Raw genomic sequence first — 17996 nt, forward strand, 5'->3', positions numbered from 1 at the left:
ACTGTCCCTTATTACCCTGCCTGTCCTTTTTTGCCCTGTTTGACGGTATTCAATCACTTTCTGCACCCTGGCCTTTGTCTTGCATGAAAAAAGAAAAACCACACATTCTTGCCTGAAATTTTACAAAATTGCCCATAAAACTATAGTTTGTATCTGCAAGACTGCAATTTTTAAAAAATCCTATATTGATTTATGTATAATATTCTAGATTCCTAGATCGAATGTAGAATTTCAAACATAATTCTACTAAGATTTAATCATAAGTTTCAAGTTTCGACTTTCATCAGGCTATTCAACCTGGCATATTTGGCATTATTTAACAACAATTGTAGATAAAACAGATTGTTTCACAGGTGATTTCAAGAAATTGCATGCAAATATGTACCATTATTTTAAATTTTTTTACAAAAGTAAAAAGCCAAGAGCCATAGGATGATAGGCACGATTAAAATTAAACATAAGCACAAGTATTTTTCTTATTTACAGGTGGCATTTGCCCCATTCTCCAGTTAGGTAGGCAGCAGTGACCCACTGTGCAGAGAGTGAACGAAGATTTAAAGACCTACGGCGACGCATTATCGGCAAAATTTTCATTTACATGATGTAAAAAATGTGATCATTAAAGGGTTAATGACAGCCTTGCAGAAAAAAGGTAGAATGACTCATTATGACTGTGACAGACAATCAGATACCTATCAATAATCAGACTTCGGACAGCACTTTTATTTTTTGGTATTTTTGCATTAACAAAAGCAGACAGCAACACTAAAAGCAACATGAAATAAATGTGGTGGCAACTGGCAACTGCCACCTGGCATACTATGAAACTAATACATCATTTATACATGCTTTATTCAATATTGCTAGGTAAGTTATTAATGTAACAGGAAATAGATGTTCCATTCTATCAAACAGATGATGACGCTAAAGGTTGAATACGTTGTTCAAATGAATTGATTTGTAGGTATATGCTTTCAAGTTACGAAATACAGGATTGTCGTGTCAGTATTTAATGGTCGCTCTTCACAAAGTCAAAACGGCGTTTTTTGGCTATGCAGTCGACTGCCTGGCCTCTTGTTTTTTCGTCCACTTGAATAGAATACAATACTGAATACACTAATACTAATACAATTATTACAGTAAAAATTTTGACGACTCATTAGAACTGTAATCAGAGGCTTCAGGAGTTTTAGCCCTTTGTGTTGCATTAACGCTTAGACATGTTGACAACAAAGACAGAATCTTGCCACCCTTACCCCCAAAACTCCAACCTTCAAACCCCTAATCACGACAGACCCCACTCTATGACGCACTTCATTTCCGGATCAGTCCGTCGGACAAGAAATCACCGGACAATTTCAATCCAATACCATTCCAATACGTTTATATTTAGAATTATTTATTTTGAATGGAATTTTGGCACCCTCAAATCTAAAATTTCATACCTGAAATAAACTAGTGATTCAATAGCTTATGATTTACCATGCAATGTCGACTGAGCGAGTTGAGTTAGGATGGAGCAACGAGTTTCCGGTTCAAATTCCCATTAGGATTTGAAATTCTATATCTAAAAACGAAGAGACACTAGTTTTTGCTTAATCACCGCCGAAGGCATAATTCCTACTTTTTTATACATCTCCATCATTCGAGAATGAAGCAGGGGATGAGGATATTGAGCTTTGCTTTTCGATCGTCGTTGCCTTTGGTGATTTGTAATCCCGCTCGTGGTTTCCAAACTGCTTCAAGCATATAAAAGATCATTAAAATCATGTGAGGTAGACATAATAAAAAAAACACTGCACTTACTGGTCTCAACTCCGTTTTCTACCGGGAAAGCGTGCACCGCATTTAAAGAATTACCATTTTTGATTAAATGGGCCACATTTTACGAGCACTCCTGAGTAGTGATTACAAAATTGTTCGTAATCGAGTACCTACCACTTGTAAATCCCTTTAGTATGTGCCATCCGGTATTGTAATACTGAATGTCATTAATAATAGATATTAGCGGCTAATATACCTCATTGTTTGCATTATGCATGATTTACACTGCAAATAATTTGTGTTATAAGAGTTTTTATTACGGTATAAATTTAACGACTGACCGCTGGGATAAGGTGGTTACATGCGGCAAAAGTTGTATATCTTCACCAGAGCATCTTATGTCAGTCAGGTAATAAAGATTTATGCGAAGTATAAGAAAACTAACTAAAAATCTTCCACAAACCAATAATATTCGTGTGCCACCTGAACAGCCTTCGCAGGCGCTAGCGATATTCGCACCCGCGTCTAAAAACCAATGCTTTTGGGAAGGGATCAGTGTTGATGAAAACCTCATCCTCTTAGGCCATCTCAAATTTAGAATTATATGAGTGAAAAAATTGGATCATTTTGATTTTATTCGCACAAATTTATAACTCACATAACTCTCTCATGAATCACATAACTCGGATAACTCTCTCATGAATCAAGGAATAAAGTGAAAATAAAAGGAATAGAGAACTGCGCCTTTTTTTAGCTCACCTGAGGAATTATTTTATTCAGCATGCCACATACAAAATCATATGAAATTTTCGAATTCTTCTTAATATAGTTGAACAAACTTAATAACCCACTAAATATTAATATTATTATATTGAGACAGCTATTTTCTAAGCCAAAACTTTCAATTTATTGGAGAATCCAAATTTTTACTTCTTCTCTGACCCGAAATTTGCTGTGTCAGAACCATCCAAATAATTGGACTGCGTATTTAAGAGAAATCCCAATTGAATCTACAACATCAGGATGAATATAAGGCTTACGACAGTTTTTTTATGATATACCTTATTAAGAAGAGACGCATTACATCTGTTCATAATGGCTTCAATCATAAATGTCGCCACGTAATTTCATTGGACAAAAATGCTTCGATTACCTAAAAGTGCAACAAATCTTTTCTTGCATTCAAAAAGATTTATTTATAGATTACTTGATGCAATGAATATGTAAAATGAATTCTACTAACGACTCGGTAACTGTTTGAATCCAGTTGATATATGAAGAATTTTAGTTATGAAATTATTTTTATGTCTGTGCATCGAACATTCACTGTTGTGAATGCACATTCCATGCTGCAGGTGAATGCACATCCGACACAATAAAATCGTTGATAACAAATCGTTCAAATTTATTTTATTTTTTTTTGTTCGGAGCAACTTTGTAGTAAATTACATCAAATTTCAGGAAGATTATAAGACAAAATCAAGATCTGTTTGCCTGAAGAAATCTTTTCGCACTTTTCCAAGGTAAGTCCGCGTTCTTTCAGCATCAAAAGGTGAGGGACAAGACTTTCGTTCGGCGTGAGCGAGGTAGCAGGAGGTCCCATCGTAAGGGGTGTCCCTGTAGGTCGGGCTGATGCTGTGCGACAGCGAAGACCTTCGACTTAGACTTCGGATTCCGTTTGGTACGTTGAGATCCCGTGGCGTTGCGTCATTTTGGAAAGTGACGTCACTGGTTGAAGCTCTTCGGCTCAGAGATTTGCTGTTAGGTGTTCGTGTTTGATGGTTTACTGTCTTCCTGATGCAGTGTAAAAATAACCAACGGTTCACGTCATCTGTCGACTCTGCGATAATGTGTAAGTGGTGGTCGAGAACTTCGCGCTCTCCATCTGGGTTTATGATGGTTACTTGGTTGTGGAAAAGGTGACCCGTCATGTTGTTAAAATCAATCTTTTTCAGAGACAATGGGAGACCCGCTGGACTCCTTTTAGTGACAAGTAAACGAGAGATAGCCTTAGTGTTTTCGACAAATTCATCGATGAGATACAGCTTTAAATGGGCACCATAATATGCCAGCAGCTTATGAAACTCCAAGTACAATCTTACGTTCCCGTATGGATCGAAAGAGTCCTCGCATCTGTCTTCCTCTAAGTACAAGACAGGGAAACTGAACTGTGGCAGTGAGTTTTGGTTGAGATGATGTATTGCCCTGGGCGTGAGACGTCCCAGGTCGTGGCAGTGAAGGGCTTCTTCGACGTGCAGGGAGCACCCGACTCGCCACCACCGCTTGACCAATCCCGCGCCGCTGCCTCCCGACGCGGACAGTTGGTCATCCTGGTCCGCGAAGATCATCGGAGCTGCTTCCAAACTCTGTCGGGTGTGGAGAATTGTCAATTCTCTAGTTTTCCACAATAATAACATAAATAAGTAGTAAAAGAATAATTTTCGATGTTAAATAAAAAATATGAATTTTCAAGATAAATACAATGGCTCGAATATCACCTAATCTTGAAACAGAGTTGTGTGCAAGTGAACTAGTTATAATATGTTCGATAAAAAATTCAATAGGCAATTGATCAATCAACGATTCCTTTTAAGATTTTAGCAGCGTTACAACTTCAGTCATAAATAAAGGAAACTTACTAAAAATGTAGGGACTTGCTTGCAGAACACAGCAATGGTGATTACATGAAGTAATCACTCTTTGAGATGGAAATGTGGTTTCCAAGCTGCTATTTTAGTTGCTTTACTTTAATGTATGATTATATGCGGAACCTGAAAAAGATGAATAATTTGTTTAAATTGGTATTAATATATTTTTATTCCCTACACAATATAAATAGAAAATATATAAGTGCGGGGTAATTAAAAATGTAAATTGCCATATGATTAAAAGAAATTGTTTTCGTATATGAGTAGATTCTGTTCGTTGCCAGATTCCATACGTCGATTGAATATGAATGCACGAACGCGGGAACTAGAAATTCATTCTAATTCGTACGCACATGATCGATCAGAGCAATAAATGAAAATTGAAAATATTAATAATATATGAATGTGAAAATATTAATCGTAATTGCTTTCAATGCGACCTCTTATCTTATTATCTGATCTTTTAGCGATTGATTTATTGGAAATTAAGAGTTCGGTGATGAGTTTGTTCAGCAGCGGCCAAGTTTTAATTAGTTCAGTACTGATTGAATTTGTGTTGAAATAAACTTGTAGCAATGAAAACATTTTCTTTCACTTTAGAGGTAATTCAGCAATACTCAATGTGCGTGAAAAATCGTATATATTACTAGACGAAATCTCGGATTGATTTTTTTCCCTTGTAAGAAGCCTAAAAAACTTAGGGCCCATTACATGTGTAAAGGTCATACGAACTCAAACAGGAGAGTAGAAAAAAAAACTCACGCTTGCGGTCAACTCGGGACTTGCAGTGATTTTATTAACATTTAAGTGAGCAGTACCACTCGATATTTTTAATTGAAAACTGAGATAAGGTAGTGGAACCATTTCCATGTAGTAGAACCAACATATGTTCGGTGATGGAAATAAATCAACATGGACACAAATGCTGAATGGAAGCTCTCATATAAATATGTCCTTTATGACAAGGATTAACCAAAAAAATATAAGTTTCGCTAGTGTTACGAGTTTTAACGAACCACGTAAAAATTCTTCTGTCGTAATGTTTACATAAACATAAAGCATAAGCGTAATCATAAAATTAATATTCTGTTAAGTGTGCAGTAAGTTCGCGTTCCTTGATCATAGCTATTCTCCCAGGAGATTCATTTGCTTCTGATGAAATAAAACAAAGTGCAATTAGTGGGGAAATTCATATCGTAAATCGGCGGAGAAAAATAGAAGTCCAATTAATAGGAACTCAAGAATTTACGAAGAAAAAACTCTAAAGCAACGACATCGTTAAGTAACTGTGGAGAAATACTCTAAAATTTGTGGAGAAATACTATAGGTCCAAAGCAACGACATCGTTAAGTAACTGCGCACGATGTGTTGTGCTAAATTGCGCAACACGAAACCTTGATATTGCGGTATAAATGAATAAAACTTGTGAATAGACTCTTTAATTTTTCAATTGAACGTAAAAACAATTTATCCAAAATTAACCGCGTATTATGAAACAATGTTTTTTAATTATCGCCTGGAACCATCACAGGAGCTATTTGATAAAATGCAATAATACTAGACACTGCACACTTGCGACTGTGATACCGTGCACATCAACTGCTAGCTCAGTACTATACGTAGTGAAAGTGAGTCGTCATTCATCGATCATACAGCATTGTTAATGTGTAGTCACGACAACCACCTCCGGGAGGGGGGCCTTCATGGCGGGGCATGAATGCAATTGCATGAATTGTATAAACGTAATGGCATGAATCGTATGAATGCAATGGCATGAATCGTATGAATGCAATGGCATTAATCGAATGAATGCATTGGCATTAATTCTATGAATGCAATGACATGAATCGTATGAATGGAATGGCATGAATCGTATGAATGGAATGGCATGAATCGAATGAATGCAATGGCATGAATCGTATGAATGGAATGGCATGAATCGAATGAATGCAATGACATGAATCGAATGAATGCAATGACATGAATCGTATGAATGCAGTGGCATGAATCGTATGACTGCAATGACATGAATCGTATGAATGCAATGGCATGAATCGTATGAATGCAATGGCATGAATCGTATGACTGCAATGACATGAATCGTATGACTGCAATGACATGAATCGTATGAATGCAATGGCATGAATCGTATGACTGCAATGACATGAATCGTATGAATGCAATGGCATGAATCGTATGAATGCAATGAACAGATGCAAGACTAGTTTCATCAATATTTTTAATTCATGACCGAAATGTAATCTAGGTTAATAAGGTAAATTGTTTACTAATGCAAATAAAGTAATATTGCAGTGTATTTCAAGTCGAAGCTATCGGGAGGTAGATGAAATGATGGGAACATGAGTATAAAGTCAATTCACGGAATGAATATTTGAACGCGTGAAAATATCTGTTGATGATACTTGTATTAATTGAAATATGTATTTAAATTAATACAGGTATCAATTGAAATATAATAATGTGATATTATTTTTTGTAACCCATAAAAATAGGTTAAAACAGAAGCGAAAAGTTTCCCATCGTACCGTTATTTAACTCCATAAAATTATTATAAAATTCGTTGCGCATACGTATCTCGAAACATTACAAACAAGGAATTGTTGAATACACTCAAGCTCAGATAATATAATTCATCAACATCATCCTAGGCCTCACTGTACTCACCACCTTCCCTCTCTGCTCTCCCCTCGACTCTCCAGGTGTCCAGTGACCAGCCCAGGTTTTTTTCCCCTCAGCTACACCGGAATGCTCTCGAGCGTCGCGCCTCTGGGCCCTGCGATTACAAGCCACGCTCTATGGAGCTTAGCCTGCCGCTGTCCCAGCCCTGAAATATCAAACGCGACGCATGCATCACTTCGCTTTTCGGCCAGTCTCGCCACATTTGAATATCTGGACTCTATACCTGATTGAGCGTCCATGATACACATAAACACACATATGGGCTAATGAAACTTTAACTTATGTTAGGAACGGAGCAAAATTAAGACGAATTTTTATCAGAAAATAAAATAAATGAGAAGTGGTTAGGCAGTTCGATAGATATAAAGTTAAATAATTATCGATAATATCAGAAGAATGTTGAGTGCATTAGTGGTTGGAATTATCTAGTGTGAAATAACTCGAATGAGTATTGATAACCACAAACCAATTTTGCTCACTAAATATTGTAAACTCGTTTCCATTTTTCGCAAAGACTATCTAGCAAGTGATTAAGAAAAAAAAACTGCTAGCTATGAATTTCCACGAATAAAATAATTCTGACATGAGAACAAACTGTCAATGCGTTTTTGCTATAAACCTCGACAAGGCTGGCAAGTTTGCCAGTAATATTCTTAGTAGATCTGAGATTTAGAGCATCTCGGGGGTCTTATTAATATTCAAAGACTATGATACGCGCGTTTAAGAAGCTTTTGAAGAGATCCCGAGCACTGCCGGAGCCTCGCCAATATGCCAGGGCTATGCATCCAGCCCAACGATTTATAAATTTAGTCCTGCAAGCCATAAAAGTTAATGCCCATACTGGTGGTGTATAAAATTTACGCGCACACTGAAGGTTTATCGAAATTTGCTCCATAATGAAAGCGGACGCACTTTACGAGCGCCGAGGCGTTCGTTAAGTTGATGAAGCCCGGAGAAAAAGAATAGAGGGAGGTAGTGGAGGGGGGAGTGAAACAGGGTTAATTAATAAGATGGGGGAAGGATGGTGGAAAAAATAGTATTACAATATTATATGGTAAATAATGAGGGAACTAATGAATGTTTCATGAGTAGTAGGAATAATTCAGGTTAAACCGTATGAATATTTTCAGTGAAGGAGCTCTGTTGAAACCTGCGAGTACCAAAAGAAGTGTTTGAAAATTCGAGGAATGACTTGGGAGTCCTTAACATGCACTGAAGACAACTGATAGTCTGAATTAGCACCAAAGAAAAACCGGCTTGTATTTTTGCAGCAGCAAAGCTAAGTAACGAGCAGTATCAAATCTTGAATTGTTCTGCACCCGATCTAAGTTCGCAATCCCGGTGCTAGCAAAATGTTAAACTCTTCTGCGTGATCTGAATTCAATATAATAATTTTAAAATAATAATTTTAATATAATAATTTATCAGTCGTCAAGGATACGAAACTGATTTACACTAATTATTTTCTGTATTTCACTCAAATCTTCACGCTCCCCAAAAGTTGACCAGCGAATTAATTATCGTCGCTTTCAATGTTAAGTTTTATCATCGTGAAAATCTATTTCTATTCGAAAGAAGAGTTACCGGCGGTAAACTGGCAACGAAAATGCGTTGCATTCGAAAATGTGGAGCTCACAAATGAATATTGGACTACCAAAATATCTAACATAAGTTCAATGACCAAAAGTCCAATGACCAACCAAAAACGCAAACAAACGTAATCATTCAAGCAGTATATCTGTGCCAATTTTTATTCAGCGAGAATTTATTCGTGTGGACGTAATAAACGTCAGCGACATCAAAAATAACGCTTGTACACCAACATCAACAACTTTTCATTAACAGAAGGTACGAACAATTTTGCATCATATTTGCCTGGCTTTGGCTCAGTCTACTCAGGTTTCCGGATCCTACGTTTGCGCCGAGAGGATGCGCTTGAGCGAAGGGTAATCCAAGCTGACAGTTTGTCGCTGGCCAAACTTCTTGGGCAAACGAGGGTGGACATCCGAGGGTCGCTGTGCCTGCCTTGATCCTACCCTCAAAAGCATCTCACGATGATCCCTCCATCAACTTGTTATGAAGTTTGCAACGGCAGCTGGACATGCCGGCCTTTTGAACTCAGCGATGACCAGTTAGTTTTGAAGGGCTCGCTAGATCGCTGGATGGATCTTAGCAGACCTGCTTTTGAGATCGCAACAGATCAACTTATGAGATCGCAACAGATCTGTTTTGAGATCGCTACAGATCTACTTTTAAGATCGCAACAGATCTGCTTTTCAAGCTGCAACAGATCTGTTTTGAGATCACTACAGATCTGCTTTTAAGATCGCAACAGACTTGCTTTTCAGGCTGCAACAGATCTGTTTTGAGATCGCTACAGATCTGTTTTTGAGGTCGCAATAGATATGCTTCTCACTCTGTACTGAAGCTTCGTTGCATCGACTCACAGAACGGCTGCAGAGTTGCACAGTAAATACAGAAACGGGAACGTATGTACAAGAGTGTATATAACTCATGTACACTGTATACACTGTACACTGTGTACACTGTACACTCATGTACATTATTTGAGATCGCATGTACACTCATATACACTCATGTAGACTGTGTACACTGTACAGTGTACCTTCATGTACACTGTGTACACTGTACAGTATACACTGGACAGGCTAATGTTTAGTCATGTGATTACGGGCTGGTGGAAATAGTAACTCAATGAGATAATTAGAATTCGTTTTGAGATGTTGAATTCACACATAATGGAAATAAAAGGAAGAATTGTATAATTTACAGGCTTAAAAGAATGCATTTGGCCTCGGAAAAAATAGCTTCGTTATGGTCTAAACAAGATAAACAAGTGGAATAAATGAGAAAATTCTAATTCTTTTGAATTAAAATGTTTAAATTTTGAATTGTTTTATTCATTAACTGACGCAAATGGCAACAAAATAATCACGATTTACCTAAAGAATGCATCACAAATGGAACGCCAACATTCATATTATTTGACTCGAAGGCTGCAATTACGCTATCGTTGTCAGAGGCCATGAAAATACGTTCGATCAAACGATAATTATTGGAAATTACCAGATCAACAAATTTCTTCTTCATTTCTCAGACGATTGAGAACGATTGCTTGACTGACTTGTGGCACTAAATAATTTTAATTACAAACTACGCTCTGTTGGTAACAACATCCCATGTTGTGAACCAATTACTATATTTTATTCATATACTATATTTTATTCATTTTATTCATATAATAAACATTTTGTTACTTAAAATTAAATTCCAACAAAAAAAAGCCTCGAACATGGTAACTCTTGCAGCCATTGCGACACATCACATCTCTTGCTCTTCCTTATGACGGTTGACGCGATCGCTTCACGCTGGTCTAGCCGATGGTTTTGACAGCTGAGATGCACGAAGGCTCTTCCTGAGAGGAGCTTACCTGTGAGCCTGTTCAGCTTACGGCTCGCTAACTTCTTTTGCCGGCAAACAACATTAAAATATCCTAAGAGTTACAGGAACTTCTTATAAACAGTCGGACAACCGAGAGGGCGGAAGATCTAAAAAATATAACTCAGTACTCATTGCAGTGTGTGACAGAGAGCGCATTTTCTCATCGACGAAAACTTGAGGTCACGGACAGACGGACGGACAGACAGACAGACGGACGGACGGACGGGCATGACGAGCGCATTAGGGCATTTTCTCCACAAATGAGAAAATGCGCTAAAAACGTTCCTCGTTTCCTCGCAAACTGAACGCCCAAAAAGGGAACCTAAAAAAAGTAACGGCGGCACGCGCTGGGGACATTTGAAGAAAAACCGAGAAAAAAAGGATTTAGCGGAGTTGAGTTTGTGACGTAGACCACATGCGTCTTGTGGAACTGGCAGGCAAAATTACGATTTAATTTAGCCTCGTGTTTCACATCAAAGTTACTTGGGCAGAAAATGAAACTATGGATGATAAAAGTAGGTATACGCGCAGATACAATTTTTGAGTCATATTATGGCTGGAGAACCTAATTTTCCAAGTTCACTGCATTCGTATCTTTCTGTCAGAGCAGTCGGGTCGGTCGTATTAACACATCTATCTATAATCATCAATATATTGAAATTACCGACTAGGTTTACAGTATTATTCTGCTTCTATACATCACAATAAAAACTTGAGGTTTCAAACTTGATAACTTTGTTACGGCTATTGGATTATGGATAACAAAAAAAACTGTTTAGTGTTAAAAAAAGTGAGTGTGTCTGAACACAATAAACTCGGCTTGTTTCTAGACACCATTTCTGAGGTAGAAAAATTTTCGTGATAATATTGGTACACTGAATCTGTGGTATAAGACTCGAAATTAATACGAAAGTTTTTTAAAAAAATGCTTTGTCGAAAATATTTACTGATTAATAAAGATTGTGTTCATTATATTTTTTGATAAGCTTAAAGTAAGTAGCACAAATTTTCATTGAAGCAAGAACTTTAGAAAGTAATCCCGCCGTAATCAAACGACCCAAGTAAATCGAAACGTCATTCGTCCATCGAAATCTAGAAATTATGTTCAATTAAATTCCACCCATTTAGCCTGGCTTCAAAACCCATTTGTCAGGTGAGGACAAACTGAGACTGTGTGCCTAGACAGGCTGTAGCTCGTCTTGCAAGGAGGCTTTAAGCCAACACAGGATATGGCCATGGTTAACACGCCTGACTTGTGACCCATCTTAATCTGCATGCGTGTTTGCTAATAGACGCAACAAATGACGTCGTTAAGCATCAGCTTCCTTGCAAGACAACGCAATCGAGGGCTAAGTGTCACATGGAGACAGCGGCTGCCAAGTGTTATCTATAGCTGCCAGCCTCGATGATTTGTCTTTGGTCTCTGATGACGTTTCTTGGTCTCTGACTTTGGTCTCTGATGACACTTCTTGGTCTCTGTCTCTGGTCTCTGATAACGTTTCTCGGCGACTGTTGCTTTGTTACGGACATCTGTTTCAGTTACGTAAATTAGCTCCATCGGTCTTGGTAAGCCTGCCTCTTCTATAATAATTCTGATTAAGCATTTCCTGGCTGTCTGTGGTAAAAATTCATAAGAATTTTACCTGAAATCTTTGACTGGCTTTAATTTAGGCAACTGGCTTCATTTATGCATGCAATTTTGTCGGGCATTGCTCAGTAGGTATCTGCATGATATTGCCATTTTGGCTTTGACTGAGTGCACTAAACCTAAAATTTATGTATGTATATCCCGCGGCTTTCTCCTAAGAATCGGCGCGGCCTAAGACCATACTTGAATAGTCCATACTTGATCTAAGAGTTGATTATTCACGAGCTAAACAAGATTTTCACGACAACTTCAACATCCTCAGTGTTCGTAATTATTACGAATGAGGATCCTACAGCTCCCTAGGAGGAACGTGACTCTCAAGGTGGGCTGGGCTCTCCCCAGCAAACAAGCTTTGCCCAACACGGCATAGCAAAGACGACATTTGCTCTCCCAACAGCCCCTGCGCGGCGTCTGTAAACCGACACTACGGCTTCTCTTGTAGCAGATTTGGCACGGTCTTTAAGGGCCTTAGTGATGAGAGTATAGATCACGCGTCGCTCTCATTAAGACCTGGGCTGTTGACACTGCAAGACCTGTTGAGATCCGTTATACGTGCTAACTACTAATGCGAGTCCAAGGGGTCTAACTTGCCGCTACCAGCTTCTGTTGATCAGGATCTGGGCAGGCTTAGCGCTGTAGTAATTCTCAACGGCTCTTAAATAGGGCATCATGTCATAAAATAATGTCCTAATTTACATTAATGTTACAATTTTTAATAGCATTCATTAATCGAAAAGAAACGAAGCAAATTATCGCGCCAAATACTGTAAAGTTATTTAGTATGCTTATTGTTTGACATTGAAAGAAATATGAGGGGAAAGATCATCTAGATCAGAGCATGCTTTAAAAATTTTCGTCTGTTGAAACTTTGTCACTCAACATATTACTTTAAAAAAATGACAAAGTAAACAAATTTTGAAGGGAAAAATGATAATTGAAAGTCTCATCCGTCTCCCACATAGTCGATTTCTAGTTTTTATTCTCTATTCGCTTGCTCATTTGCATTAACCATCATCATCCCAATTATCTGATCCTCATCACAGTTATCCATCATTGTCCCAATTACGCATCATCATCCTAATTACCTGCTCTCATCATGACCAATGACATCCCCAAGACTAATTAGTTCTAATTAGAGCTAATTAGCACGTATTTATACTACCTCACTTATTTTATGTGTTTTTTTTTTCTAATTAAGATCACTTCATCTCTGAGATCGTCAAGGCATTCAAACACTTCAATTCAATTAATTTAATTGCAGCTTAATTAATTGCGCATGCACGGGCCTTTATTATGAAGGGAAGACATTAAAAATTTTTACATAATATTATACTTTGTGTAAGACGAAGTTAATTGACTTTAGATGCTAATAATAATTAAGAGAATATCATTCAACAGCAATCATAATTTTTACATGTGTGATGTGAACTTAACGCGCGTGCAGCTTTACTTTATATTAGCGAATGGCCTCATCATTAAAATAAATCAATGGGTTATTTTGGTACAAATTGTGAGACACACAAAAGGCGAGTAGAAAGCGGACACTGCACTACCTGATACGCCCTTTTGTCGGGCAAAACTGGGTCAGGATGACTCACTCAACAGCAAAAAATACATGGCTCTATAGGTAGTGACTCACTCATTTACCTGGGGCCATACTTTCAAAACTCGCTAAGTGAACGTAAGTACTTACGCTCTATTTTCTTGTCTATGATTGGTGGATTTTGCTTGAGAGGCCGTCAATGATTGGCTGATGAACTTACGGTCTCTTAACTTTTTTTGAAAGTATGGGTCCTGGAGGCACCTAAGCAGTCCAGCTCCAGGAATACTATTGATGAAACTGAAGAGTTCGCATTTGATGAACCTACAGAACATTTAAATAAAATGATATTTTATTTAAAAATTTTATTATTTCATTTAATTTCAGCATTAATGGTTTGAAGAAATAAATTTATCTTGCCATGGAACAGACCCCTTATTGTTGAAGTACTAATGAGTGTTTCCTTGATCTGTTTTCAGACTGTGCTAAAGTTGCCAGTTTTATTTATTATCGTTCTGGGAACAAAGGGTGATCATAAGATTCTATTTAAACTTGCAAAGAGAAGAAAGTATATTGTCTTGTGGTGGTTTGCTTGATAATGGATCCACGTCACAAGGCCTCATGTGCATTTCAAAAATCTTTAGTGTAGATGTTGAACTTTTCTCTTGAACCCAACTTTATCATTAATTTTCGTATTATTTTTCGTAATTACATTATTTTTATCAGTAGTTTTCGTAATTTTTCTCGTAGTTTAATAAAAAAGTTTGATATTAGAGCACGATCAAAATGTACGTAATTTTATGGTTGATATTGAGTTATAGTTGTGGTATCAACACATGGCGTTCTATTACTAGTGATAGTTGTGACTTATTGATCTATAATCGTGATAATCATAGACAGCCGCGTCTCTAATTGTTATAGATATCGTTACTACGGTGCAATTAATTGTTTTATAAGTTTTATAGAAGAAATTGACACATGTAGAATAGTAGAACTTGCGAATTTAAATAATTGAGATCGTCAAAAAATGATCGAAAACTGCCACAAAATATAATATTTTCGTTCTGAAATGTTCAGAATAAAAATCGCACACAAACGATGACGATTAAGTTGTTAACATTTTTAAAAATCTTAATGCGTTCAGAAGCGTTCCAGATAAAAAGCGCATTTGGACAATGATCTATAAAGTTGTTAAAATTTTCTAAAGTCTTTAAAAATTATTTAGTGAACGGATGTCGTCTTTTGATGCTCAGTTGCACCACGCATCTCGAGAACAAAGCCGACGTCTGCCACTAATGCTGATGAGACGTCGCGCTATAGACACGCTGAAAGAACAAGCTGCTATTACAGCTGTCAGATGCAGCGATAAATGCAGCTGTTATATTCAGCTGAATATCTGACATCTTCTGGAAATTGGTTTAATTGTTAGTGACAGCTTCAAAACGCAAAGGTTTTTTTTATAGATTTTCTGTCTTCATTTTAGCTGTGTGTATCGGGATCGGGAAATTTATGAACATTATAGATAAATATTGGATTACATGAACTTTATTATAGTCTCAGTAGTTATTATTTATGAATATTAAGCGATTAAAGGCGTTGCAAGGTAAAATTTGTCGTGCATCAAACCAAGAAAATTTACTTATTTCATTACCTATATCATAATTTTGTTTATATTGCTAATTAACCAAGAATTCACAAGCAACAAAAGTATAGAAATTTACAATATCTCCACCATTATGGTCTTTCAATGAACATGAAGCTTATTTTCGAAACTTTTTTTCGATGTAAACATAGTGAATTTACTTGCCATTTGCTTTGAAATTATACATTATATTTAAAGTTTATAAGTTTGAGTTTATAGCCTAAATCTGCGCGTAAAATGTACGGCATTTAATTTGCTGGCTGGAACGGCTGCAATTTAAATTATTTGCTGTGCCTGGGGTGCCTTGGGCGGACCTTGCGAGACACATAAAAAAGGGAGTAAGTGAATCATTAGTCGTAATTGAAAATTAGATAACAGTGTATTCCAGCTGTTTTTTTGTGTAAAATATATTGCTTCGGTTCGGTGTTAACAGAAATGATACAGGGCTTCTGAAAAAACAAAGCCCCTATGGGAAAGATAAGATGTAAATATATTTTTTAAAAGTAATAGATATTAGGGAAACAAAAAAGTGGAATGAACGCAAGGAAACTTCACAGGAGTTACAATAAACAGGTCGCCTGGATGAAAAAATTGAATTAATTATCAATTCTCGTCAGGCCCACACTTGCATCTTCACCGTCCATTCATTAAGAGGAGCGTACAGTAATTGGGGATTACTAAATGTCTGCCTGAGAGCAAAACTTTGAGAGGTTGCCGCCGATTCTGTTTGGCGGAGTAGCCGACGCACAGTCAAGCATAATTGAATCAAGAGCAGAACGACAACCTTAAACGACCCGACATGTTAGTGTGATATAGTGAACTGCGAAAGGGGTGAGGGTAAGGGGGTGAGGGTAAAGGGTGAGGGTAAGGGATAGAATTATCTATCGTAATGTATTATTCATCGTAAATAAATATACCAATAAATCTTTATTGGCAAATTTATTTACGACGGAATGATAGTTACTGCGAGAAATAAGTAGTTCTGTAGCTGTTGTGGGGTTTCTTATGACTGGTCCTGATGTTGTTTAGGGGATTTAAGGGGTTAAGATCACAATTGAGGTAGTTCTTAGGGTTGAAGGTTACTGTGGGAATTGGTGAGTGTTGAAAGATTTGGCTACGGGGATCGATGAGGGTTAGGGGAAGATTATTGGCAGTTGGTATGACCTCGATATGGAGTATGGTGGAACTTAGGATTCTGTATTTTGGGGGGGGCAGAGTTGCGTTTTTGAGAGTTACATCAGCCGTGAGGTTTGCTTAGGCGATTTACTCGTGAGGATTTGAGGTATTATTTTTTAACCGCAAGGTTCCGTGCCTCTGATCTTGGGAATAATTGGGTTCGAATCAACTGTGATGTTCTTTGACTTTTCATAGTCAAATTTCAAGCCGTTTAAGCGTCATGATTAAACGCCACTTCAATATCACAATTTTACGATGCCTCATTGACACAAATAACCTATTTCGAGTTGATTTCGTTCACTAACTTACTAAGAAAATTCCCAACCCAAGAACCCGCAAATTCAACGGTTAAGCATCACCTGACTAATTAAGATTTATGAGAAATTAGCCTTAATTTTTGGCTGTGAAAGCGTCAGCGATGAATGCCGGAGCTTTTGGCGCGGATTCTAGAGGATGCTGCTGCTGTGGTGCTAGTTCTGCTGGTGCTGGTGTTGCTGGTGCTGCACTACTGCTGCGGCTACTGCTGAGGCTACTGTTGCTGCTGCTGCGGTGACGAGCTCAGCAATAGAAGTCGCTTCAGTGCAGAAGCTCGCCGCTATCAAAGTTACTTCATTATGGCGGCTTACTGCACTGCTATTGAATTCATCTTTTCACCAGTTAATTAACTCTCAAGATTAGATGGAAGACCATTGTCTCCGCGGCCACGACAGGATCGCTAATATGAACCAACCTTTAGGGCTTCTCAGAGTTCTGAAGTGGGGCTAGAACTGGGCTCTGATTGAGTGGGCTTGGGACTGTGGCTGGACTTGGTCGATTATGGCGCAAGGGAATATGACTTTTTTATCTAAAATCATTATCGAATTTCATGTATCATTTCTAAAATAATGATCGAATTACATATATCATACCCTTCCTGCTGATGAGTTATGTTCATATACATATCTCATCATGCTAATCAATGGCATTACGTACCTAATAAACATTCTTCGGTCCTCATTATGGGTTCACAAACAGAAATATGTGTTCTTATGCAGAAATATGGGTTCACACAAAAATATGGGTTCACATACAGAAATATGGGCTCACATACAGAAAAATGGGTTCAGATACAGAAATATGGGTTTCCTAAAGAAATATGGGCTCACACAGATATATTGGTTAACATACAAAAATATGAGTTGACATACAAAAATGAGTTCACATATAGAAATATGGGTTGACATACAGATATATGGGTTCACATACAGAAATATGGGTTCATGTAAAGAAGTATGGGTTCATATACTGAAATATGGGTTCACATAAAGAAATATGGGTTTTTATACGGAAGTATGGGTTCACATACAGAAATATGGATTCATATACAAAAATGTGGGTTAACATTCAGAAATATGGGTTCACATTTAGAAATATGGG

General features: G+C 37.4%; 1 protein-coding gene across 1 annotated transcript; it reads right to left on the minus strand.

The window, feature by feature from the left end:
* Positions 1 to 2493: 2493 nt before the first annotated feature.
* LOC108666652 lies at positions 2494 to 4525 on the minus strand. The gene is made up of 2 exons (XM_018153564.2): positions 4404 to 4525; positions 2494 to 4130 (listed from the first exon to the last, which is right to left on the minus strand). Exon 2 carries the CDS (start codon positions 4110 to 4112, stop codon positions 3231 to 3233), a length of 882 nt encoding a protein of 293 aa, XP_018009053.1. The 5' UTR covers positions 4113 to 4130; positions 4404 to 4525; the 3' UTR covers positions 2494 to 3230.
* Positions 4526 to 17996: the final 13471 nt, after the last annotated feature.

The sequence above is a fragment of the Hyalella azteca genome, unplaced genomic scaffold, assembly GCF_000764305.2.
Source record: "Hyalella azteca isolate HAZT.00-mixed unplaced genomic scaffold, Hazt_2.0.2 contig12411, whole genome shotgun sequence".
NCBI classification, from domain to species: Eukaryota; Metazoa; Arthropoda; class Malacostraca; order Amphipoda; family Hyalellidae; genus Hyalella; species Hyalella azteca.

What these genes read in the sequence shown, in the direction of transcription:
- LOC108666652 (XM_018153564.2), bottom strand. Translation starts at nt 4,112, where the DNA reads ATGATCTTCGCGGACCAGGATGACCAACTGTCCGCGTCGGGAGGCAGC.